This window comes from Halichoeres trimaculatus, unplaced genomic scaffold (assembly GCF_033239565.1).
Source record: "Halichoeres trimaculatus isolate MK-OKI-2021-1 unplaced genomic scaffold, fHalTri1.1 fHalTri1_scaffold_23, whole genome shotgun sequence".
In the NCBI taxonomy this organism is placed as follows: domain Eukaryota; kingdom Metazoa; phylum Chordata; class Actinopteri; order Labriformes; family Labridae; genus Halichoeres; species Halichoeres trimaculatus.
The window spans coordinates 21,203,055-21,230,280 of record NW_027437201.1 but is presented as its reverse complement, the minus strand read 5'-3'; the positions used below and the strand labels follow the sequence as shown (position 1 = coordinate 21,230,280).

General features: G+C 37.4%; 1 protein-coding gene across 1 annotated transcript; it reads right to left on the bottom strand.

The window, feature by feature from the left end:
- Positions 1 to 1,856: 1,856 nt before the first annotated feature.
- LOC141785024 (actin-binding LIM protein 1-like) lies at positions 1,857 to 23,459 on the bottom strand. Its single transcript, XM_074663092.1, has 19 exons — positions 23,418 to 23,459; positions 19,495 to 19,638; positions 17,103 to 17,286; positions 16,903 to 17,012; positions 16,159 to 16,285; positions 15,977 to 16,070; positions 15,803 to 15,890; positions 13,958 to 14,019; positions 11,701 to 11,775; positions 10,813 to 10,983; positions 8,209 to 8,238; positions 7,979 to 8,108; positions 7,753 to 7,842; positions 5,627 to 5,674; positions 4,716 to 4,780; positions 3,403 to 3,456; positions 3,041 to 3,115; positions 2,464 to 2,544; positions 1,857 to 2,383 (listed from the first exon to the last, which is right to left on the bottom strand). The coding sequence occupies exons 1-19, from the start codon at positions 23,428 to 23,430 to the stop codon at positions 2,270 to 2,272; spliced, it is 1,755 nt and encodes a 584-aa protein (XP_074519193.1). The 5' UTR covers positions 23,431 to 23,459; the 3' UTR covers positions 1,857 to 2,269.
- Between the last annotated feature and the right edge of the window lie 3,767 nt (positions 23,460 to 27,226).

Genomic DNA, 27,226 nt, shown 5'->3' with positions numbered 1-27,226 from the left:
AGCTAGAACGGACCGTACATTAAAGTTTGGACAACCAAATTAAAAATATGCATTTCTGTCTTTTTGTGGGTCATATTGTGCACCTCTTGCATGGCAGAAGCAGAGCACAAAGGCAATGCCTCATGAGCTGTTCTAGTTTACTTTCACTATCTTATCTGTCTTGTAAATAACTGATAGTGAAGGTTACAACCAGTAGTCATATTAATGGAGGCTATTTTCACACTAGCTGTTCTACTGCATGAAATCTGAGTACACATTCAGGAATTTTACTCAGAGATCCACCAAAAGTGTTTTGTAAATATATTGTCAAACACTGAAACCAATCCTGAAGTGCTGTTTTGATTCCAGGCTCCAGAGCGCCATCTGTTGGACGTATTTCTCCAATGGCGTGATTGAACAAACATGTTGGAGCTGAACCAAATGGGATTTTATGGTTTCTGAACAGCTGGTGAATTTTGCAATTCTCCCATGGTGCAGCTGGTTCCATGAGTGAAAATATGAAGCGTTGCTTAATGCTGTGATTTAATAGCAGTGATGTCATGCTTTGCAGTGTAATGTTGCAGCACATACTTCATAAAAACGTCACCTGTGGATTCATATTAAAAGAATGCACTGATTTCAAAACAATGAGTAGTTAGGCATTTGACACTTTAAAGATGCAAAAAATTAAACACTTTGTGTAAAGAGTCTGATCTCATACTTGTTGAAGCTCCTGAGAGAAGTTTAATCTGCTTGTGAAAGAGGCTCAGATGAGTTGTTAAGTGTGTTTATGATCTACAAAAGCTAAAGAGACCACCAGTGATAAGACAAAAGCTACTTTGAGTGCATGAAACCAGAGGTTAGGTGTCAGATGAAGTCTGACAGTGATGTTTAATAGAGCAAAGATTGAAAACACAACTGTGATGAAATTTTTTTTAAAAAAGCAGGACAAAATTTATTGATATTCATAGCTAAAAATATTCTTAATCCTATGTATGTATTTATTAATTCATATATTCAGTTATTTATCCATCTAGTTAATTCATTTATTTATTTTATTTCGAGTAATTTATTTTTTTTAATTATTTTTTCATTTTTTTAAATACACTAGCCTTAGATTTATTTTATTATTTTATTTATTATTATTATCATTATTATTTTAATCATTATTATTATTATTATTATTATTATTATTATTATTATTATTATTATTATTATTATTATTATTATTATCATTATTATTATTATTTTATCTGTATTAATTGTATTTTTGTTTTTGTAAGCTTGCCTTAGATTTGTTTATATTTTATCATTTTTATTATTATTATTATTATTATTATTATTATTATTATTAATAATAATAATAATAATAATAATAATAATAATGATAATAATAATAATAATAATGTATCTCTAGTTAATTCATTTATCTATTTTAGTTAATTTATTTTATTATTTTATTCTAGCTAATTTCTTTATTTATTTTTTAAATAAATTTGCCTTAGATTTATTTTATTAATTATTATTTTTTTTATATATATTTGTAGTATTATTATAATTATTATGTTTATTATTATTATTGTATCTGTATTCAAACAGAAAACCCTCCAATCAAGACAAGTAAAAAAAAAAAAGTATTTTTTCTATTTAGATAGAAAATAGCATGCCTAAGAACTGCTCACTGAACACAAATAGAAGTTTTTTTGTTTTTAAGTCACTGTCAGCATCCATGCACCCAGAGATGTTTTTATTTTGTTGCAACAAATAAATAAATACTCCAGTCCTCAAAGTGTAGGAAGTGAATTAGTTTATTGTAGGGCGCTTGAGGTGTGTTGACAGGGGAAAGAGGAAACATTTCAAGTGAAGATTTTGAAACCCAGAGCAAAACATAAAATAAAGACCAAGTGTGACCAAGGGTCCAAAGGGAGAAACAAAAATAGGCCATGATGTAATTTTCATAAATAGAAAATAAAATCCATCCAGGCTTCATCCATGTTGAGGAAAGTTATTCATAACTTATGTCTGATAACATGCTGATGTCGTAATGGTTAAGAGGGTCAAAGTGTTGTGTGTGTTAGGAGAGTGCCATGACATCGGTTAGATTAAACAACATCCAAGGAAACAACTCATGTTAGTGTGCTCTCTGGGTGAGAGGAGTTCAGTATCCACGGCTCCTTTCAGGAACCATGAGTGTGAAGTTATTCATGACGTAGTCCATATGAACTGAAAGGAAAAGCTACACGTCGAGTCCAAAGGGTTGAGTTGATGATAAAGTGATTTGGGCAGCACTTCAGAAGAGATTCGCTGACTTTTTCATGTCATTACGTTTCCAGAGCGGCAGTTTGTCAAACTCCTGGATGTCCATGCCAAAGATCTCAAAGAATGAATCCCGGGATAGGTGGCGCTGCAAAGGAAAGGAGAAACGTAAAGAAAGTCTAAACAGAGTCATAGTACAACGTTTGTTCCAAAGCAATGCTACTGTACCTCAAGTCTGGTTCTGTCCACGTCCTTGGGAAGCTTGACTTGTCCTCTGTTAGCAACTGTGAGGATTTCATATGGGTAGACCTTCACATAACAAAGAGAGCACTCTTTAAGATGTTTAGCAAACACACTACACATAAAGTCAATGTACTGAACCTTTTGTTTTTGAGCTTTAGAGCCATGAAAAAGAGTCAGAACATCATGTACCAGGCGTTCATGCATACAGTACATCCAACACACTCCAATCTCCAACAATAACTATAATCTATATCGTCAGAGCTACAGAATGAAAACGCAGTGCAGAAGCTGTTTCGATTAGCATTTGTCTAAAGACTGGAGTATGCTGTCAGAAAAAGGGGATAATGGAGAGGCTGTCCTTGAAACCTCCGTTCTCAGCACTATCTCACAGCTCTTAGAGCAGCAGGCCTGTGTCCTCAGACGTGATGCTGGAGCATCATTTGCATGTGAAAGGGGAATAATGCTGTTTACACAGAGCCAGTCTTTGCAGGGGAAGCTTCCTCAGTCACTCACTGAGATCTACCGAGTGCTATAAAAACATTAACGCTAAAGAAATACTTGCTTTGGGTTCCAACAAGTTAGGCATTGACATTCCTCTGTCCATGTGTGTTAGAGGATGATGGCCGTCATGGTAGAGCTGCAGAATGAAGCAAACGTGCAATGGGGAAAATGACAGGATGGGGGTTCAAAATGTTTGACCACAGAATGAGTTGAATGTAGATTTTTATGATAAATGTGTTAAATTAGAATTAAAACTTTATAAAATTAAAGAAAAATCAAACACATGCAGAATGTGGATTCCGCATCTCCATCCAGGTTATTCAACTTACCTTAAAGTCTGTATAACAAGAGGAGGAAAAAACAAAACAGGTTAGTTTCTGACTGTGTGGGTGATGAGATTAATGAAAATGTGTATTTATCTCAACACCTACCTCTAAATCTGTCAGTGCTGTAGTTGGTGAAGTCAGCTGAGCGAGGCTACACGTGAAGAGAACACAGAAAAAAACAAACATTTTAACTAATCCAAACTGTTAACGGTGTCATATATGTTTTTCAGCCTAATGCATACTGTATAATAATAATAGTAATGATGGTGAATTAGGGATTTATAATTTAATTTTTTTTCGTTTGTTTTACTGTCTTTTTCCTTAGTGTTATTCTTCTACATTTTCAAAATAAGCTTTTATTCATTCCTTCAATAACAATGAAAATACTAACAATTATAATCATTATAATACAAATTATTATAATAGCCATATAATATTAATAATAATAATAAAATAATGATAATAATAATTATTATTATTATTCATAATAAAAACGCCAAAAAATAACATTAATATGAAATAAATAATAATAATAATAGTTATAATAATAATAAAAATAATATTAATAATAATAATAAGAAGAAGAAGAAGAAGAAGAAGAAGAAGAAGAAGAAGAAGAAGAATTAATTTTTTTTTTAAATAAGTAAAAAAAAATTATAACGTATGAAAACATGAAATGGCGTTCATAACATTTTGCTGAAGTTAAAAACATGGACATTAAATGTCTTATATAATTTCATTTTTAGAATTTTTTGCATTATAATATTTTTGAATTCAAATCATATTTAATTTTTTTTTTTTTTTTACTGTCTTTTTTATCAGTTTCAACTTTCTGTCACTCTTTTGGCGCGGAGGGGAGTTTATTTTATTGCATATTGTTTGCATACTGTTGGCCCTTTTTTAGAAATTCACGACATGTTTTATAATACCAAATTTAATTTTCATTACTAAACATTAAAGTCATTTTTTTGGTTCCAAATAGAGGTAGCTAAAACTACAAAACAATCAATAGTCTGGTAAAATCAGGCAGCAAACAAGTAAACAAACAATAAAATTGGAATCAGGGAAGGCCCTCTGATAAAAGTATGTTTTGAGAAATAACTTTAAAGAAATTACTGAATCTGCAGACCAGATTTAATCAGGCAGACTGTTGCAGAGTCTCAGAGCACAGACTGGAAACGTTTTGTCTCCTTTGAGTTTTAATTCAAGACACTGACACATTCAAAAGACCTCTGCCCAGGGACCTCAACAGACACAGAGGCACATGGTGTTAATAGATCTAAAATGTGAGAAGGCTGAGGCTGTGAAGAGCTTTAGGGTAATGTGCTCACACCTCCTAGTTTTGGTTGAAAGTCTGGCAGCAGAGCTTTAATAAACCAGGCGTCAGGTAAAAGATGGCGTCGTTCTCACCTGATTGATGCCGCTGCGACCATATCCAGGCAGGGACAGCGTTTGGGTCGTGGAGGAATTAGGATCTATGAGAAAGTGAAACAGCAGACAGATTAGCTCACATTGGACTGCATAAGTCAGACAGAAGTCTTTCCCTGAATTAGATCAGACTACCTGAGTCACACCTTACATAGTTCTTTAATCAGCCTCCCGCTCCGCTTTCAGCACAACTCTTGGTATTGCTCTATTTTTGTCTGATCTGTGACCCCATGTTGTTGAGCTAAACTTGTTAACTTCACAGACTGTTTACCCACAGCTTACAGTAAACAGGGACATGATATCATACTGTTACCTCACATCACAGTCTGGGCTCAGGAGGGGTCAAATAGTCTCTTGCTGCTATGATGTTCTGTCCAGCTGAGATAAGACTGAGACGTGGCTTACTGGACTTAACCTCCAGAGGTCTCTAGAGGTCTCTGTAAGACCACAGACAGTTTGTCCCTGGCAGAAGCTCTCTATGACTCCCAGTTATTCAAAGCAGATATGTCATGATGCTATGTATGAAGTTGATACCAGGAGACTTAGGTTTGTGATATTATGATTCAAAGCCGCTTATGTAACACTTGGTTTCAAAAATGTTACACGAGGAAGATAAAAAAGTGACACATAAATGATGCCTTTACTTTAGGTACAGCAGTCGGCAACAGTGGAAACAACAGAAAACGTGTTTTGACTCAACAAAGTTTCACAGGATTGAGTATTTGTATTGTACGATTGAAAAACTCCCCAGAAATATTGGATTTCTGTCATTCTAAATACGTTCCTCAGACTATAACTTGTCAGCAGTGTCAAAAACACACAGGGCCCCTTCAGGTATCCTGTTATATAATCAATATAATATGTCACATGAATGAAATAAGCTCTTTGCTTACCTTTCTGTTTGTAAATTGGAGGCCTCCTGTACATGTTGAACCCTTCATCTGTGAACATAGAATAATTCAGCATCAGCAAGAATAAAAGAACAGCAACATACTGTCAGAAATAACATTTGGTACTACCTTTTCCATTTAAGTTCAACTTTATTGTTGTTAAACTGAGATATAATGGAGTTTAGTTTATTCATAATAATAAAAAAACAATGGCAGCTCAATTTAAATGTATTTTTTTGGTGTTTTATAATTGAGAAAAAGTGGTTAAAATATTCAGTAATTGTATAGATCTTTCTGTGAGTTTGTTACATGTTTTGACGGAAGTGGGACATCTAGTGTCTTAACGCAGTTACTGCAGGCTTTAAGTTTTATTTTGGAATCTTGGACTTTGCCCTGTTTGCCATGACTCTGCATCTTTTCTTTCATCTTCCTGGTGGAAAAAAAGCATATATCTGTGAGTATTTTGGCTTTGAGAATTGTTTATAATGTATTTCTGTCCTAAAAGGCTGTATCTGTGTTAAGCTGAGCTTGGAGCGATGTTTGCCAACCGTTAGCATGTCAACGTAGTTTGCCATCTACATTAGCAACGAGCTAGCGCAATGTTTTCTTTCATCTTCCTGTTGGAAAAACATTTATCTGTGAGTATTTTGGCTTTAAGGAGAGTGTCAGTGTTGTTTTTTAGGAGTGTTTGTGATGTATTTCTGTCATAAAAGTTTAGGGCTTATTTTGAAGCTGAGCTTGGAGCGATGTTTGCTAACCGTTAGCATGTCAACGTATTTTGCCGTGTACATTAGCAACGAGCTAGCGCAATGTTTTCTTTCATCTTCCTGTTGGAAAAACATGTATTAGTAAGTATTTGGGCTTTAAGGAGAGTGTCAGTGTTTTTTGAAGGAGTGTTTATGGTGTATTTCTTTCATAAAAGTCGAGAGTCTATTTTAAAGCTGAGTTTGGAGCGATTTTACTAACTGTTACACATTAGCATCAAGCTAGCGTCATGTTTCTTTTATCTTTCTGTTGGAAAAGCATTTGTCGTTGAGTATTTTGTCTTTGAGGAGTGTTTATGGTGCATTTGTGTCATAAAAGTTTAGGATCTATTTTAAAGCTGTGCTTGGAGCGATGTTTGCTAACCGTTAGCATGTCAACATGATTTGCCCTGTACATTAGCATCGGGCTAGCGCCGTGTTTTCTTGATCATTTTCGGAGCTTAAAGGGATATAAAACATGTTTAATGTGTTTGAATGCAAATATTATCTGTAAAACCGATGTACATTCTTTTGTGTGCACAGTTTTACAGAGTTTTCTAGAAGCATCTACATCTAAGCTTTCTGGGGAAGCTGTCAACAACCTGCTATGCTAAGAGAGCTAGGGCAGAATAAAGTCACTGTACTGTAGCTTTAGATGAATATCTTGTAAATATTGGGGGTAACAAAAGAGAATAAGATGTTTTTCAACTTATTTTCTCCATTTTGGGTAACTGAGGTTTCAGTTATGACTTTCAAGTTCATTATCAATGAGTAACCTATGCAGGTGTGTCGTGAGGTTTTTGTTTATCTTTCAACAAAAGTAGCACAAGCTTTTCATGCTTCAATCTACGGAGGCCCTAATGGGACATATAATAAGAACATAATGATACATTTCTTTTTAAGTCCCTTCTGGGCCTCTGTTTCAAGCAAACACAAACATGCTGACAACAAACTAGTCTTTGAAATAACCATGACACTGCTATGGTTAGAATTAGCAGTAGAGGAATGTTGAGTTAATCAGGAAACAGGGACAAGAATATTTAACTTTTTCAGCACATTTGGGATCTACCTCGAGAAAGATTTGCATGAATATAACTTGGATGTCAGAGAAAATGAGGAAAGGAGAGGAGAGGAGGAGGGAGCTTGCTGGTACAGTGTGTGCTGGGCTGTCTCTGAAAGTACACCATGATGTGAAGGGAGTGTGTGGGCGGCTGTCAGTCTTTATGCTTTCTCCACGAGATGGTTCTGTGTTTTTAATGCTGTGATGAGATATATTGTTACTTAAATCTGTGCTGACTCTTTAGTGTTATTAGGGGGTGAAGATTTAGGAATAGGTAAGGAATAAAGAAAAGGAGAAGAAGGGGTGCAGTGGAGCAGGAATCTTACCTTTGGAGTGAGGGAGGGTGTTGTGAACTAAAGGGGAGGTGGGGCGGGTGTCATTGCTGTCAGAGCATAAAGAAGTAGAGGGCTGGGAGCCTGCTTGTCATCATCGCACAGAAGGAGAGGAAAGACAGTGGAAGAGTTTTTAAGGGTGCAGAGAAAGCAAAGAGTAGAGGAGGGTTTATATCTGTAAAGGTGATGGAGGTAATGAGACACTTGGGTCTGGTCTCACCTGGCATGTGGAAGTGTTGGGGTGATCTGGACAGAGTCGGGGTGTAGCTGTGGCGGTTGTATATGGCATGAGCCCCAAAAGATCCATGGCTTGTAGATTTTGGTATGTACTTTCTGATTTCTAAACTCTCCTTTGAGACAGAAAGAAGGAAAATGTAAAAGTCAAACAATACATACTGCTATACAAAGATAATTTATCTTCATTCAGTTAACAAAACTAAGTTTATTTACCTCAGTGGTTACAGAATCGTTTCCTGGTGACTTAACGAAAGAAAGAAAAAAGAAAATCAGTGCATGATATTACACATAAAGAAAAAAGACATATTATGGCAGGGGTGTGTCCAGATTATTCTGGGGTGGCCAAAGCCCCTGACTTATTCTTGTCATCTAACAATTTTTCTCCACCAATCAGAACAACTTGAGCGACTAGAACACCAAACAGAATGTGTCAAACGAAAGTTATGCTCCTGTGTTTAACTTTCATTTTCATTAGATAAAAATTTGAGCATGGATTTGGGGGTGGCCTTTGGAGTTTCTACCCCTCCAAACACACCCCTGTGTTTTGTTTTTGTTTTTTTTTAAGTGGAAAAACCTCATATCACCAAATTTGTCTGATAACACACAAAAACCCCTAAAGGTAGGGTCTGTAGGAGTTTCCGTTACTTGTTCCTAAACACAAATCCAAACTGGCTCCTCCTCCTTGGACCCACAGCCTCTGAATGTGACGACGTGAACACACTCACCAGCCCAGCAACCACCTTTAGCATCGCATTTCTTTGTGGGAGAGACTCGAGGGCCGTGCACCTTACTTAGCACGTTAGTACAAGCTAACCACGGGTATTTGACACATGCTTATCGACACGTAACGGTTAAGCAGGAAGTTGATATTTTACTTTTTAGGAAAATCCTGCAGACTCTACCTTTAAACCACAACCACAGTATGTTCTCAAAGTGCAGAGTTGTTTTTGAAGTCTGTTAACCTAAATTTGAAAATTAAAAGGATTTATGAGGTTTTCCAGTAAAGACACATAAAGGGAGGAAACAAAAAGGATCTGATGATACAGGAAATGCAGCTGGTTAGTCTAAGTTAGTTGAGGTATCCAGAAAATAGTAGCTGAACACTTTAATTAGTTGTTTCTGTATTCCATCTAGAGTCAAGTCTAGATTCACATGTCCCTAATATTAAATTTTAGTGCTTATGTCACTGATTATGAGTTATTATATTGCACTAAATAGCAGCTGATATATCATTCTTTTGATTGTTTTTTTTTTTTTGAGGATTGGCGGTACCCAATTCAAAGGGAATCTGGTTTGGATCAAATAAAAATTCTCTCAATTTCAAGATATTTTTTGTTCTTGTGAATCTAAAAATATAAAAGGACGATACAGATTTAGCTCTTTAATATCAAATGTGCTGCCCGTCTGCCCAGATCTTGACAACATACTTGACCAAATAAAGACTGTTGCTCTTAGATGCATATAGATCAGAGGTCTGCAACCTTTACTTTCAAAGTAGCCATTTTTTCTCAGCTCACCTGGATTAAGTCAATCCAGACCCACAAAATCTACTTAATCTTCACAATACAGACTAAAAAGTGTATAAAGTGCTAAACATAGTTGAAATCTAGTGAATAATTATCTAAACTACTATTTATTTATTCAATTCTATATGTGATGTAATAGTAAATTACATTTTAAAAATAGCCCCAAAATTTTTTAAATATTGAATATTTCCAAAAAATTTTAAATTTAAAAAAAAAATGCAAAATTAAAAAAAATTAGAAATTTTAGAAAACATGACATTTAAAAAACTGCAAAAGTTTCAGGAATTTTTTTTTTAAATAGCAAAATTTTAATTCTTAAAATTTCATTTTTTTATTTCTAAAAGTTACAGAAAATTTTTTAAATAATTAATATCACCCAAAAAAAATTGCAATATGTATTTATTTTTTAAAAGAAATTTTAATAAAAATGAAATTTTAAAAAATTGCAAAAAAAATTCAGAAAAAACTAAATTGATAAAAATTGCAAAATTTTATTATTATTTTTTTTATTTTTAAAAATTTCACAAAAAATTTAGAAGAATTGAACTGAAATAAATTTTCAAAATTGTTAAATAAATTTTTTTTTTTTTGCTAGTTTCAAGCAAATTAAGCCAGCAAGCTGGCAGTTTAATGAACTTTTTAAATTAAAACAATTAAAATCTGTACAGGAGATCGTTGACTTGCGTGGTTCTCGACTTATGTCGTCTCAACAATGTAAGAAAATATAGAAGGTTTTGGGGTTTCGCTGCTCTGTTCGTAAGCACCTACGACGCGTACTTGTTTTTGACATGGAGTGCGTAGGAATACACAGCTACGCAGTGCTACGTGGTCATCAGCATCATCCACTATGTCTCGAGACACGTCATAATGTAGATTGTCTATTTTAGTTGAAATGTCTATTTATTCATGTCTCTATTTTCTTCCAGATTAGTTTCTTTGTAGATGTAATTTTCTTACCAGGGCTGTAAAACTTGAGGTTAGCTACAGTGGCATGGAAAATTGGTGGATGTTGATGCCGTTGTTGATGTTTATTTTAATAATATTTTCTTAAAGCTACAAGGAGCCACTGCAAAGGAGTCAGAGCCGCAGGTTGCAGACCCCTGATGTAGATGCATGTTTCCCTTTTAGAATCAGTGCTTTTGCATTTTAAGTCAAACACAGTCACATATTAGGACAACAAAACACGAGCTCACTTGGTTTGAGTCGTACGTCAAACCAAGAAATAAAAACACACCAACAATGACACACAGACATGTCACTGGAGAAAACTCGGTGCATTGAATGAAGTTACCTCTGCGGGGATTTGTCTGTCCTGTCTGTGGCCCTTGTTGTCCAAAGTAGAGGGGGTGTCGCTGACACTCTTATAAGATATCATATCAGGATGCTCTATATCATAAATAGCCTTGACTCTGGGAATTGCCGCTAAGTCTCGGTAATCAATGATCTCATTATCTACTTTTGCCTGGGACCAGGACAGCGAGGAGAGGGGGGGAAAGGGGTGAAGAGGAGGAAAAAGAGGGGAGGATGGAGGGAGTATACAGTGAAGGTCAAAGGTCACTTATTACATCACATCATGGAGGAATGAAACTTGGACCCACAGCAACACAAATGTCATATTTTGGCACATGAATTTTATAAAGAAAGGTGTAAATTTGTTTTTGTTCAGACCAAAGAAACAGTTTTCTTGGCTCAGTTTGGTTTCCCTGTGGGTGTGAAGTTTATTCCAGCAGCAAAACAACAGGTTCACAAAAGACTAAATGGAGGAATCAAAAGGACACTGAAAGCACCGGGTTGTTTTTGCAGTCAAATACAATCTGAATTGGCAGCAAATTCAAATTGATCGAGCAGATAAATCTAAGTTCCCGTTCAATCTGTGGTTGCTCTCTTTATTTTCACTTAGGCTTTTTTCAACCACGATTGAAACCCTTTGTTTTCTTTTTCAAAAGCAAGATGAAACTACTCCCAACCAGTCAAGGTTCAAAACATTCATTTAAAATCATCGTCAAATTCACTTTTGCTGTTTTACTTTAAGAATGCCAACGCTCATTGACAAAAAGCAACATCTTGCATGAGAGACCCTTTGTCCATGCGATTCCCCTGTATGAATAAAGGATAGATGTAAATCAACCCAAAGCTGCACCATGGAGGATTCGTAGAGGACGTTGTTGATTGAACTTACGCAAATTGTTCGACCAGGACTCCCCGGTGTGCACGAGCCCGGCCTGGAGGAGGAGCTCTCAGATGAGGAGGTGGGCTTGAAGAAGAAAACGGGAGTGTTAGATTTACATCATGTGGGGCTGCAGCGACTCCTACAGCATCTGAAGACTACAAGCACAACATGTTTCCTCTGACTTATACATCGATAGAAGCATTACTAGGGTTTTTTTATAAAGCGGGGCACAGCATCCTGTTTTCATGCAGGTAAAAGTGCAAATATGTGCACGATAACTGAGAAATTAAGTTTTAAATGTAATTTTGGTTTCATGTGGAAATTTTCAGCAAGCTATACAATGAGTTGTGTCATTTTTGCAGTAACTGTCCCTCCTTAAGGACTCCAGATTCTGAAAGACAGCCTCAGTTACGTTAGTAAATTCTACCGTGAGATTTTTTCCCCTCTGGATTTTTACTGTTGGTGCAAGGGTCTGCAACCTTCACTTTCATAGGAGTAATTTGGCATCAGCTCACGTGGATTTAAGTCATTTAGGAGCCGAAAAAACTACCTCACCTTCAAAATAAAGATAAAAAAAGATAAAGGGAATAAAAATCTAATCATAGTTAAAATCTGGTAAATACTTATCTAAACTAGAATGTTTTTGAATTTATAAAATTGTACGTGTGATGTCTTAGATTTTATTCCAAAAAAATTTGCAAATTTATCAAAAAGTTTCAAAATTACAAATTTGCAAAATTGTTTAAAAAAAATGTGAAATAAAAAAGTTTGCAGTAATTCCAAAGATTATGTAGTCCTGAAAAATTGTTAAAAAAATTAAAATGTATTTTTTTTTAATCAATTTGCAATGTCTGAAAGTTTTTTAGAAATAAAAAATTTAAAAAGATGAAAAAAAATCGAAATACATGAAAAATCAGAAAATAATGTGATTAAAAAATTTGCAATTATTTTTAAATATTTAAACTTAAAAATTTGAAACTTAAAAAAATTTAGGAAAATTTGAAAAAGTTTGAAAGAAATTTTAAAATTTCAAAACTAGTCAAATTTTAACGGTTGTCAAATTACCAAAAAATCAAAAAATTGAAATTAGTTTGCAAAAAATTATAATTTGAATTTCAAGAATACTTGAGTTCTATACATATATCGTATTTAAAAAATGATTTTTTTAAATATTAAAATTTTAAAATTTGCAACTTACAAAAATTAAGGAAATTTTGAAAAAGTTTGACAGAAATTCTAAATTTCAAAAACATGTTTAATTTTAACAGATGTCAAATCACAAAAAATGTATTTAGTTTGAAAAAAAAATTAAATTTAATTTTTAAGAAAACTTGAATTCTACATGTATTGAATATATTTGTCAACTCATTTTTTTCTGTTGTTGTTAGCTAATGTCTTGCCACATATCAAACATGTATATCAGGTTAGCCACAGGTGCATGGAAAGTTGGTGGGCTGTTGATGTTGTAGGAGGTGAAGTAGAGCGGTGGCAGGCTTTATTGACAGATAGGATGAAGATTTAGTTCCAACTAAATGTTAACACAGGATTTTATTTAGTGTCAGTGTCTTTAATCATCAATACTCTGTAAGAAAAATAACAATTCTTTATTTTAATAATATTTTTTTTAAAGCTACAAGGAGCCACTGTAAAGGAGTCAGAGAGCTGCAGGTTGCAGACCCCTGTGTTGGTGTATGTCTAGTTTTTCAAGCGATGACAGTAAAAACAGCCAAGCATGCAGCACTGTCACTGTTGGCTACAGCTAATTTGGTTTTAAGGTATGCTTTAAGCTGGATAATTATTGCATGACCTGCACAGCTTCTCTACAGAATAAAATCTCCTCCACGTCATTTTTCAGTAGAAAAATGTTCTTCATCAGAGGCAATTTTATCTTATTTATGAAATCACAGGTATCTTCTTCCTGCTCCACAAACACAGGATCTAACTCTGGGGCGCAGTGGGCAGAGCGTTCACGTTGCATGTGAATCAAGCGAGTGCTGTTAATCCCAAACTGTGAGATTAAGCCCACGCAGGAAAACTACAAGTGCAAAGGGCAAACTCGTCCACTAGTAACCTTCAGTTCATGTGGAGGGTAAAAGAAATCGAGACAGCTTGTTTTTTGTCTCCTGACCTGAGGAGGGAGAGAGTGGTGGGGTGAAATGACAGAGATCATGTTAACATGCTAAATAAGGAGTACCAGCTAGTGTCTTTTAAAAAACTCTGTGTTTAGTTACCCCAACATGTGGTGTGTTATTGACTGAGATCTCACCCTGTAGTTGTCCTCACATCTGCTGCTGATGTCTCTGCAGTGGGGATGCCAAATCGTCTTTCCTGTGAGGACAGAGTCACAATCAGAGGAGGGCATAGACTTTTTGAAGGGCAGAGGTGAAAAAAAGTCACATACAGCATGTTCAACTAAGTCCTACATGTTTTTAAGAGCACTTTAGCGTGAATTTTGGCTCCCGAGAGGGCTCTTTAAAATTAAATAGACTTTATGTTCCTTACGTTTAAAAAGTAAAAGGGTCAAAAGGTCAGGTAGTTAATGGGTTAAGTGCAAATTTTCGCCACCCAAGGTCAGTTAAGTGTGTTTTGCCAAACAGGAGGGCACTTTAGCGCACCTTGTGGCTCCAAATAGGGATTTTTAGGGCACATTATGGCTCTTGAAGTGAACTTAACCCACAAGAGGCTAGTTTAGGGCAGGTTTTGTCTCCAAAATTGCAGTTATGCGCACATTATGGCACCCAGTAGGGCACTTATACACACCTTATGGCTCTCAAGAAAGCACTTAAGCACAGGTTGTGGCTCCAATAAGGCAGTTAAGTGTGTTCTGCTAACCCCGAGGGCACTTTTGCACTCATAACGCTTCAAGTAGGGCTCATTTTGGCTCCCAAAAGGGCACTTTAGTGTAGATTTTGGTTCAGAGAGGGCAGTTCACTGAGTTTTGCCAGCTGGGAAGGCACTTAAGTGCACTTATGGCACCCAAAAAGGCACTAAGGTGCACCATTTGGCTCCCAATGAGATACCTAAGTGCATTTAAGCTCCTAAGAGGGCACTTTTGTGCAGGTTTTTGCTCTGAGAGGACAGCTGAATGTGTTTTGCCAAACAGGAGGGCACTTAAGCACGCATCTTGGCTCCCAATAGGGCACTTCAGAGCATTTTGGTTCCCAAGAGGGCATTTAAGCACAGGTTTTGGCTCTGATAGGGCAGTTTGGTGTGTTCTGCCAACCCCAAGGGCACTTTTGCACACATAATGCTTCAAATGGGGCTCATTTTGGCATCAGAGAGAGCACTTTAGTGTAGGTTTGGGCTCCAAGATGGCAGTGAAGTTTGTTTTGTCAATCAGAAGGGCACTTTTGCAAACATTCTGGCTCCCAAGAGGTCATTTTAGCACAGGTCTTGGCTCTAAACTGGCACTATAGCGCATGTTTTGGCTCCCAATAGGACACCTTAGCGTAGATTTTGACTTTGAGAGGGCAGTTAAATGTGTTTTGCCAACCCTGAGGGCACTTTGGCACACATAATGCATCCAACAGTGCTCATTTTGGCGCCTAGAGGGCACTTTAGCGCATGTTTGGGTCCAAAATGGCACTTTTGCACATGTTTTGGCTCCCAAATAGGGCATTTTTGCATGTTTTTGGCTCCCAAGAGGGCACTTTAGCACAGGTTTAATCTTAAGAGGGCAGTTGAGTGTGTTTGGCCAATCAGGAGGGCACTTTTGCACACATTTCGGTTCCCAAGAGGGCACTTAAGCACAGGTTTGGGCTCAAAAATTGCTCTTTTGTGCATGTTTTGGCTCTAAATAGGGCATATTTGCATGTTTTGGGCTCTGAAGAGGGCACTTTAGCGCAGGCTTTAGCTTTGAGAGGGCAATTTAATGTGTCTTGCCAAACAGGAGGGCACTTGAGTACAAGTTATGGCTTTCATTGTGGCACTTAAGTGCATCTTAGCTCCCAATAGGGCACTTAGCTCACATAATGGCTCCCAAATGGGCAGCAGAGTGTATTTTGCCAACCAGGAGGGCACCTTAGCACCACTGGTCACATTTGTCTTCAGGTTTTTAATGAAACACTAACAACATTTACATGTATATTCACACATTGTTTCCCAAACTGACCTTGCAGAAACATTTCTTCTCCTTCTTTAAAGTTCCTGTCACACCGGCAGCACCTGGCGCAGCCGGGGTGATAATGTTTCTGCCCCGCCTGGATGAGATAAGAGAGGAGACAGAAACAGGGTTTGACACTCTGATAAAGGTCACAGAGTGCAGAGAGTTTAACCTTTCACTCACCTCTAAGACTTTCCCAGTGATAAACCTCTGACACGCGTGACATTGTATCCCAAACTGAATCTGGTAATCCCTCTCACAGTACGGGACACCGTCTCTAAAACACAGGAGGGTGGAGAGGAAGGTGAAGATGTTTTTCTTTACCAGTTTTCAGAACAGAGAGCTGATGGCGGCGTCGTGTTTACTTGCTGATATATTCTCCGCTCAGGACTTTCTTGCAGATTTTGCACTTGAAGCAGCCGAGGTGCCACTGGCCCGCCATCGCCAGCAGAGCCTGTCCGTTCTTAATGTCTCTGCCACAACCAGAGCAGTCTGAAAACACACACACACACGTACTGTCAGATCAAACATTATAAATCTGTTCGGTCACTTTGTCTCGTTTATTTTTACATCAAGCTGGTTTTACAAAGTCTGAGTCACATCATAAACTACAGAAGTTATTTTCTGTCCAGTCCTGCAGAGGAGATTCTGATAATCCTGAGACTTTGCGAGTCTGGATCCTCAATTGATCCCTCCTCTATTCATAGTCAGGGTGGAGGGTCGATGGCTTATTACTGTGCACTTGACCTAAAAAAGAAAGATCCAAGAGGATTCTGCGGTGGGTGATACAGTCTTAGCTTTATCCCCAGAGAGGGCACAGAGAGGCCTTCGAGGTCTCTGTTATAAAAGCTCCAGTTTTATGTCTTTGATTTTTGCAGTTTTGCCTTTATTGAAAAATGAAATCATTCAAAATGCATGACAGGAAACACGCACGAATAAAAAAATGATCTCTTTAATGTTTGAGGAACAGGATGAAGTACACGAAAAGGCACAAGATGATGGTTTACTGTCACATTCTGCAAGTTCGTCATCAATTTATGAATTAATAACTCTGAATTTGAACAAAACATCTTTTTCTTGTGCAGATAATCCTGTTAAGCCGAACTTACTGCTGGGATAGCGGACGTTGTTGGGAGTCGGAGACTTAGGCCGCGTACAGCGCTGACAGAGGCAGTCTTTCCCGCTGAAGGTGACGCAGTCTCCTGCAGGAAAGCGCTGCCTGAAAGAGGGACACAGTAAGTCCTCACAGCTCTTCAAAGCACGAGTTATTCATCTTTAAAGGTTATTTCATGACTTGAGTTGTTATTACTTGCAGATCGTGCACACAAAGCATGCTGGGTGGTAGGTCTTCCCCAGAACGGTGACCACCTCTCCCTCCACGAACTCGCCGCAGCTGCTGCAAAGCGTGCCGTGGAGCCTCTGGAAGTCCAGCGGGCACAGGTAGTCGCCATTTTTAGAGAAGAAGCCGCTCTGAGCCAGGTCACAGCCACACACTGCTCACACACACACACACACACACACACACACAGATGAAGAGAGAGATACACACAACGAGGTTTGATTAATTACAGCCACAGTTTCACTGTTTTACCGTTTTAGCTTCTTTCAGCCTTTTGTTTTGGCCTCTCTGTTCATTCACAGCCACAGACTGAGTTTATGCTACAGCCGGCAGACGGTCAAAGCTAGAGGCTAAATGCTAAGCTAATGCAGGTGGTGGGGGGACGCTATAGTCCTCGCTAATCAGCTTACGAGGTGAAGAGTCCTGACCCCGTTCGTTTAAACTTGTCTGGAGCTGATAACGTGGTGACGTGTGGTGGTATTAACCTGTTTCTCCGAAGGAAACTGGTCAAACCGAGCGTTTTGCTGACTGAAGCAGATTTTATTTAACTTTCTACAGAAGTGCTGTAGGATTTTTTTGGTTAACAACTTCTCGTTGCACAAGATGTGATTTCTGCTCCCCGACCTTTGGTTCTGCCCTGGTTTCCAAAGCATTTGCGTGTCCCTGTGTGTGTTTTTCTCTTTGTCAGTGTTTGTGTTTATTTAAAGAGTGATAATTTACTGACAGGGAGTGAGCGTTCCTCTCTGCTTGTTCAGAGTCATTTGATACCAACAGACACACTCTGACACTCGTCCTCCTGAACGTATCACAACAGAGTCGACAGGACGCCAAGAACAGATTCATGTCTCTGCGGCGCGGTGACTCACACACAATGTTCAGGTTTAGGGGGGTATTTCTAAAAGTATACAATTTTAAGTCCAGAAAAAGACACACAGCCCTGTGTTTACATGTTAAGAGGCTGTTTCATGTAAATTAGGTTAGAAAGCTTTTGTCACTGTCGGCTTTTTATCAAAGAAACGCCACATGAGACGCGGTGCTGTTGTACTCAGAGGCAGCAAAGCTTTAAGTTGGTCACTGGTGTGAGATTTCAGGCCGAGTGCCAAAGATAATTCAAGCCGTGCCAACGCCTTTTCCTCAGTCAGGTCACAATCTGTCAGTATTACAAATATGATGAAGGGTGACGCTCTAAAAACAGGTTTCCCTTTCACAGGAAGTTGCTTTTGCCAAAAAATAAATAAGTAAAAAAATTAAACTAAAAATAAAAAAAAATAAATTAAAGAAATCATAAAAAATAAAAAATGAAATAAATGAAACATAAATAAATAAATAAAAATAATAAAAAATAATATGGATAAAAGTAAATAAAAAATAAAAAAATAATAAAAAATAATACTAAAAATAGAATAAATAAATAATAAATAAAATGAAATATATGAAAAATAAATAAAATAATGAAAAAAGAAATAAAAAATAATATAAATAAAAATGAATAAAAAATGATACTAAAAACAGAATAAATAAATAAATAAATAATGAAATAAAAAAAGATAAAAAAAAATAATGAACAAATAAAAAAATAAAATAAAATAAAAAGTTCTGTAAATAACTAAAACAAAGACAAGAAGCCAACAAATCTTTGCTCCAGTTTCATCCAGCTCATTTTAATCTAAAGCCCAGTCAAAGTGAAACACTTGGATCTAAAATCTGATTCAGCGAGGCTCAGATACCCCTGCTCTTCCCAGGTCGTGTCAAAGGTCTTTGGGCTTCTCTGCTCTGAGAGTCTCTTTGTTCCATCTCTGCAGTAAACACCAACACGACGCAGTGAAGCTTGTCAGTTTTAATTAGTGCAGACAAAGGAAGGCTGAGGAAATATGTCTGCAACGAGGCACGGGAACTCCTCTGAATGTGTGTGACAACTCAGCACAGGAAAAAACTGAAATCTTATCAAGTGTTTTTGTCGTTTTAGACTTAATCTGAGCCACATTCACCTGACCAGTTCAGAAAAATGTCTTATTTCAAGTTATTTAAAGACAAAATTAGGTCTGAATTGCTTGGAACAAGTACAAAATCTGCCAATGAAATACGAAGAAAGTTACTCATACTAAGTTCTCAATCTGATGACATAACAATATATTTTCTGTTATTTTGCCCACACTGTTGATTCTTTAAGTGATGGTACATTCATGTTTTTGAGGAGCGAAATGAGACAATTTTTACTTAAAACAAGACAAAAACACTTGATAAGATTTCATTTTTTGCAGTGTTGATGACTTCAGTGTTGCACTTAGCCATGTAGCGTCTGCAGAGGTTGATTTTCTTAGTTTCTGAAGTGATTTTCAAAGGGAAAATGAAAGATCCTCACCCTTGCATGAGAAGCACTTTATGTGGAAGTAGCTGGTCTGGACCCGCAGCACCTCCCCCTTGCAGGGCTCCCCACACCTGAAGCAGCGGATGACGCGCTTCCCCGTGGACGGACTGGTGTGACAGCTGTCCAGGCTCTGATGCACTGCAGGACAGAGGGAACAGGAGGAATCAAACCGTTAACTCCTCATAAAGTCATTAGGATTGTTTTGGAAAAGCAGACTCTGTCCTTTTTTCTGCTGGTCGTGACGTTATCGACTCAATCTCCTCAGAAAAATATGATGTTCTGCTTTGATTGGAAGCACAATCCTCCCAGTTTAAGGCCGTGTCGTCCAGACGCAGGTTAATCTTTCTCTCTCTGACTGAGCTGTTCATTACAAAACAATAGTCCTTCAGAAATGTCCCATCAGGGCTTACGTAACCGAACGTTATGTACAAACAGGCCTCTCTTTGGCACAGACACACACCATCAAACACAAACATACACACCTTGGTAAATATCACCCTGTGGGCTCTCAGTGAGGTTATTCAACAGGCTTTCTCCGCTCTGGGAAATCTTTTCTTAAACTGTAAGGAGAAAGCTCAGCCTCATCCCTTCCTCCTCCGTCTCTTTCATGTCGAGCAGAAGCAGCGGATGCCTGTTCAATCTAATCACAGCTCACTCCAGAGGTCTTCAATGTGATTAGCAGAGAGGAGAGAGAAGGGGGAAGGAATGTGGCACGCCGAGAGCGCTCCATCGTCTCCCAGTGTTTGGACACACAGCACGAGAACAGATAAGAGACGTACCACAGCCAAAAAGTGTCTTAACAAACCTTAAAATCACAGAATACTCCTCGTTTTTGTAACTTATCTGACTCAGAGAAACATTTCTACGCCCAAAGCTGAATGAGGAAATGTTTTCTTCCTCTGCCTGAAGCAGCATCGAAGATTTCTAAAACACTGAGTCAGACACCGTTGGTATGTGGCCCCCGAGTCAGACCCACTACAGGAGAGATTTGTTGCTATGGTAACAAGTGTGCAGTAACAAACTGGATTAAGAGACCACACTCCGCAAAGGTCATTGTTGAGTTTACACTGCAAAAACTGAAATCTTATCAAGTGTTTTTGTCTCATTTTATGTAAAATTGTCTTATTATAAAAAAAGGAGGTCTGAATGTCTTAAGACAAGAAACTCTTGTCCCACAGGCGGATTTTTTTACTTGTAACAGCAATTTAGACCTCATTTTTTACTTTAAACAACTTGAATAAGACATTTTGCTGGACTGGTCAGGTGAATGGGGCTCAGATTAAGTCTTAAAAGACATTTTCTACTGAAATAAGAGGAAAACACTTGATAAGATTTCAGTTTTTTGCAGTGTGTCCTGGGTATGAAGTCCTAAAGATAGGATAAGACAGCTTTATTAATCCCCAATGGCAAAACTCATATACCACCGTTCGCTTATGCACACAATACTCGTCAAGACATTTACCCTAAACAAACACAGAAAACCAATACCAAATGCCATGATCATGAAGGACGATTACAAAGTCAATGGTTCACTAAAAAAAAAAACAAGACGAGCAGCACAAGAGCACCGAGACAACAGACAGAGGCGACAAAGTCATAAATGTTCATTAAAACAACAAACTGCTGCCGGAATAAAGGACCATATGAGTCTTTCAGTGGAGCACTTAGAAGAGAGAAAACACAAGAAAACAAGTTTGCACTGCAAAAAACTGAAATCTTATCAAGTGTTTTTGTCTCATGGCCCTTTTCCACCAGCACACCTTGGCCTTACTCTACCCGGCCCTACTCGATTTGCAGCGTGTTTCCACTGGCCTGGTACCTCCCAAAACAAGCTAGTTTTAGTACCTACTCCGCTCTGGTTCCAAGCGAAAGGAGTCGATACTAAACAAGACAGGACATAAGAAGACGAGAGCCACCTGCCTGCAGCCCTCTTCTGTTTTCCTCTTTCATTCGGTTTGTGACAAAAAGCCTCAGACTGAGCAGCTAGTGAACTATTGCCTCCAAGTTCTCCATTGTTTGCGATTGTTGTGTGGCGCTCTAAATGACGTGGACGCAGTGTCTCCCAGCTGTTTTATGGCGACCCCGCCCCCCGGTGGTCAAAGAACTGGGCTAGTGGAAAACCATCACAAAACGAGTAGAGTAGAGTAGAGTCAGGCCGAGTAGAGTAGGGCCAAGGCATGCTAGTAGAGAAGGGCCATTATTTTCAGTACAAAAGTCTTCTAAGTAGGGATGCAGGATATATTGGTTTCAACATTGATATAGGGCCATGTGTTAAAGTTGACAGATATTTAGCCATGGTTGTCTTTTCTCACAATCGACTGCTCTTTCTCTCTTAACTACCTCGACATAAAGTATGTGTCAATTTTTTTATTTTTTTTACCACTATTGATATCGGTAAATATCTGTACATATCAGTAAATATCAGTAGATATCTGTAAATATCGGTAGATATCTGTAAATATCTGTAAATATCAGTAGATATCTGTAAAATTTGGTAGATATCTGTAAATATAGGTAAATATTTGTAAATAGCGGCCATAACAGCAATATTAATATCGGTATTGGTATCTGACAGATTTTTTGTATTGGTGCATCCCTACGTTTTAGACTTAATATGAGCCACATTCATCTGAAACTAGTTTAAAAAGATGCCAGTGGAACAAGAGGAAAGTTTCTTGTATTAACACATTATCCTAATTTCAAGAAAACTTTCCAGCAATTTTTAGTGTTTCATTGACCTTTATTTCACTTGATCTAAGCAATTCAGACCTCTTTTTTTTAAATAACTTAAACTAATAGACATTTTCTACTTAAAATAAGACAAAAACACTTGATAAGATTTCCGTTTTTCACAGTGTGTTAGGACCAAACACCAGCAGCTCGTCTAAATGATGGACACATTGTCTGGTTTGTAACATCAAACACTTTGAGTGTGTTTGATTGTTTCCCAAACGTCTCCTCTCATCCTTCATCCCGCCCTCAGCGTGAAGCCGATCTGGTGTCAAGTCTTAGCAAACGGTGGATTTAGAAAGACGGCAAATGGAGAGGAACATGAGACCAACAGCTAATCACACTGCTGCTATCTCCAGCTGTAAAAATGCACCAGTGTTCTCTCTGTGTGTGAGAGTGTGTGTGTGTAAGGAGAGAGGCGCTGTCTATTTTAGATTTAAAGAAGTTTCAGTGTTGAAGTGGCGCTGATCTCTATTCTTAGGCGAGTAGAAAGAAACGATATGTTTGGTATGCTCACTAAATTTAACCATCGGGTGAAGCAACAATACGCTCATATGATTCTGATTATGAGGCCTGCCAGCTGGACGCGGTCACACTGCAGGCATTAATCATGACAATTATGACATTTCTGACCGTTAGCTTCATGGTGAATAATGTAAAGTTAATGTAAAGTTCAATCTTTTAACACAAATTTTAACAAATCTTTAAATCTTTAAATAAAGTTCATCATATTGAGAACTTGAAGAGTGTTGTCACGGCAGAGTATTGTGTGAAAGGTGAAACAGGAAGCTTTTGTGAGGAATCACATGTCGGTATAACTCGACCACGATGATGAACTGTTTGCTGTGACAGCTGTGTCTGCACTTTTTCCACTTGGCAGCCAAAGATTTTAACCCCAGATTTTAGGTTCAAGGTTTCCACAAATCCATAATCTAGAAGGAAATCGAAGTTTTTAAAGTTATAACAAACTTTTTAAACTTTTTGTCACATGATGAGAAACTTCTGGTGCGGATGAATCCTGACGTTAGAGCACAGATACTTCATAACAACACACTTTTAGCTCAACAGTAAGAAAAAAAAGATGTAAAATCTTTCTCCTTTTCTCATCCCGCTTTGTACACACACAAACACACACACACACACACACACACTCCCTCATGTGTTAGTACGGTCATAAAGCGATCTACCTTTCTCCTTCATGTTGCTCTCTGTTGGTCCCTGCAGCAGGTTCAGAGTGAGGAGAGGAACTGACGGGACGGCTGGTACCAGAGAGAAAAGGGGGCTGTCCAAAACACAGAGGGCCAGAGAGTGTGTGTGTGTGTGTGTGTGTGTGTGTGTGTGTGTGTGTGTGTGTGTGTGTGTGTGTGTGTGTGTGTGTGTGTGTGTGTGTGCTCTCAAAGAGGACAGTGGGAGTGGCATTTGCTACCCTCTTGTTCCTGAACCATGTCCTCAATCACGCTGAACAAGAGATTTTTTCAATTTGTCTGCAGTCTGTGCTCAGAGCGCTGACGAGTGTTTTACCAGGAAATGAAGCAGAGGGGGGTCGTGTTTTAAAATAGATACTTTACCTGATTAAGGTACATACATTTTTAATTTATGAGTGTTTACCTTGATAATACTTAAAAAATCTATCTATCTATCTATCTATCTATCTATCTATCTATCTATCTATATCTAAATCAGAGGTCTGCAACCTTTATTTTTAAAAGAGCCGTTTATCCTCAGCTCACCTTGATTAAGTCATTTAGGAGCCACAAAATCTACTTTATCTTTACAATAAAGTGGATGAAATTCTACAAATGTAGTGAGCAATTATCTAAACAAGAAGCTTTTTGAATTTATCCAATTATTCAATTATTATCTTTTAATTTTTTTTTTTTAAATGTGCAAATATTTAAAAAAAAATTGAGTAAAAAAATATTCCACAATTATATTGCAATTTAAAGAAAATAAAAAATAAAAAAATTTCCAAAAATTGATGAATGAAATCGAAAAAATGTGCAGAAAATTAAAATGGAATGAATAATCAAAGATTACAAAAGTTTAAATTTCAAAAATTTGCAAATATCTTTAAAAAAATTGAAACATTAAAATATGCAAATATTTGACACATTTTTGATTTTTTTTAGCGTCAGTGTCTTTAACCATCAATACTCTGTAAGAAAATTAAGAATATTTATTTCAGTAATATTTTTTTAAAGCTACAAGGAGCCACTGCAGAGGAGTCAAAGAGCCGCAGGTTGAAGACCCTTGATCTTATATATATAAACTAAATTAATTTAAAAAAGTGGAGGAACTAAAATGATCGTTCCATTGTCCTTAAAGATTATATAATAACAAAAACAATGACTAACACCCAAAAACAAATCATTAAACACTAAAACAGGAGCAGAGTCTGAGCTGGGTTTAACGCCAAGGAATTAAATCTGATTTTAAGACGTGTTAAAAAATGGACAGAAAAAAGGAAAAGCAAAATAATTTATCTCATAAAAAAATCAGCTGAGACAGAATGGAGAGCTGGACTGAATCCATAACGGCGACCGTCTGTGTCTACCTAAGTTTGTTGCTCACATCTCAACACGCCAAAAACCTCCCTATTACTATCCAACTCAACAAAAAGCTTCAGTGTTGGTGAAAAGGTGAATACGGTGGCTTAAAAATGCCAAAAAACAAATTATGTGTCATATCCAGAAGGGCGTCTGGAGGGACGGTGTAGGGTGGCACTGGGCCCTTCTCAGAACCTGATTGGCTGCCCCAGTGCCACCCCAAACTCTTGGCCTTGATTGGCTGTTTACTCTGACAGAGGCGAGCTTTCTCTAAACTGTGACTTTGGACGTTAATGTTTAGAATCTTACATAATCTGAGAAGAGCTCCATGTTGCTGCAGAGTTTTTGAGGAAAAAACAGGAAGTGTGGAGACAAACAGAGCTAACACTCAATGAATCATGAAGTTTTTCTTAAATAAAGATCCTGAAAATACTTCAGGGGAAACTCTGATGGGCCACCCCAGTCCAAGAAGCGGGACACACCCCTGGTTGTTTTACAGTATTCAGCCTGATGCAAAGACCCACAGAGAACTGACCAGGGAAGACGGTAAATACTCACGGCCTGTGATCTCTGCGGGCGACGAGGCCAGCTTCTCACACAGGATGTAGTCGTTGGGGTTGAGGAAAGGCAGCTGATCCATCATGGACTGTTTGGGGATCAGGTAGAGGACCTCAGCGACTTCACCATCCTCAATGATCGACATCCGCCTCACAGAGTTCTTCCTCTTGACCCGGTCCAGGACCACCACGTCGTTGCTGGAGCCGCAGATCTTGCCCAGGTTGCTGAGGTTGAGGAGGCCCGACATGCTGGCGCTGTCGGGGGCGTCGGCCAAACAGGTGAGGCCGCAGATGGACTCGAAGTGAGAAACCATACAGCAAACGCCGAGAAGCCCCGGGCTGAATGTCAGGTATTAGGAAGTCCTCTAAGACTCTGTGACTGACTCAGCGTGTGAATGTGTGTGTGTGAGTGTGTGTGTGTATATCCATCAGGTAGTCACAGACTAACTCCTACCACACACTCCTTAAGCAGATTAGTAAGGTATATTTTTAGGTTTGATCTGCATGGTAAACAGAGGATGAGGTGACCTTCTTCCCTCCATTCCCCTGACTTTGACTGCCACCACAGAAGAAGAAAGGCTCCTAATCTGGATTAATAACTATAGATTGGATCATATCATCCAGGCAGAATCAGATCATCTTTGGTAAATTACCACCATGTCTGTAAAAGCTGTGCATCTGTCCGGTCTTTCTCTGGATTAGGACTGAAAACAAAGACCCAGCTGGACTCTCAGTTTTTCATTTTAGGAGCTTTTCATAACCAGACGACGGCAAACACTGGACATGAGATTGATTTTTCCTTTTTCTCACTAATCCACGGTTTGATTCTGAAGCCTGCGCTCTGTAAATCCTGGTCTTTAGAGAAGTAGACTCTTCACCTCTGACCTGGAGCTGGGCCAGGACAAGAGCTAGTTTCTCTGAATCCTGGTCTTTATAGGAACTGTGCTGGAGTATTTGAGGCCTGCAGATTATCAAAGGGCAGACGAGACAAGAATAAAGATAAAGAAACACACCTTCATTTACACCGATCAAAGCCAAAACTCTCCCCATGGGACTGATTTTTTTTGTTTTGTTTTCTGATTTTTTACATTAACGCCCACTGAACTTTAAATCGCACAGTTCCACATTGCATCATTTATCATTTGATTCTCATTATTTCTATTATTATTATTATTATTATTATTATTATATTTATTTTCTACATTTATTCTTTGATTTTCTGTAAATATTTTATATTTATATTTTATTTCTGAATTTTTTCCATATTGTATTTTATTTAAGTAGTTGCTCAGCTGCTGTCCACTTTATTTCCTGTTATGTTATTAAGACTCTTTTTCCACATCAAAATGCTTCCTTTATTTTTTTTTTACTTTCCCCTTTTTTCTTGAACAGTTCATAAGCAGGATCTTAAATTCATATTTTTTGCAATTTTAATCTGTTCCAATATTTTTATTTTTTTCCTTTATTTGGTGGATTTTTGCCTTTTACATAATATACTTTTTTTGTTTCTTACGTTTCTCTTTTACTCGTCTTTTATTTATTCCCTTATTTTTTAACTGTTCGTTTCATTTTGTACAGCACATTGTAACTTTGCTTTTGAAATGTGCTATATGAATAAGGTTTATTGTTATTTTTTTCTATATTCTTAAATTTTCTATTTTTTATTTAAATTTTATATTTGATTTTTTTTCCATATTCTATTCTATCTAAGTAGTTGTTCAGTTGTTGTCCTTGTTATTTCCTGTTATATTATTAAGACTCTTTTTCTTCCTTTAAATCTTTTTTATTTGCCTTTATTTTTTTAACCTTTTACTTTTTCTCCAACAGTACATGAGCAGGTTCTTAAATTTTTATCTTTTGTGATTTTTATCTGTTTCAATGTTTTTATTTTTC

What these genes read in the sequence shown, in the direction of transcription:
- LOC141785024 (XM_074663092.1), bottom strand. An exon ending in TCACTGGGAAAGTCTTAGAG is followed by an intron (nt 15,891 to 15,976) that starts GTGAGTGAAAGG and finishes TATCTCATCCAG; the next exon opens with GCGGGGCAGAAACATTATCA. An exon ending in AGAAGAAATGTTTCTGCAAG is followed by an intron (nt 14,020 to 15,802) that starts GTCAGTTTGGGA and finishes CTGTCCTCACAG; the next exon opens with GAAAGACGATTTGGCATCCC.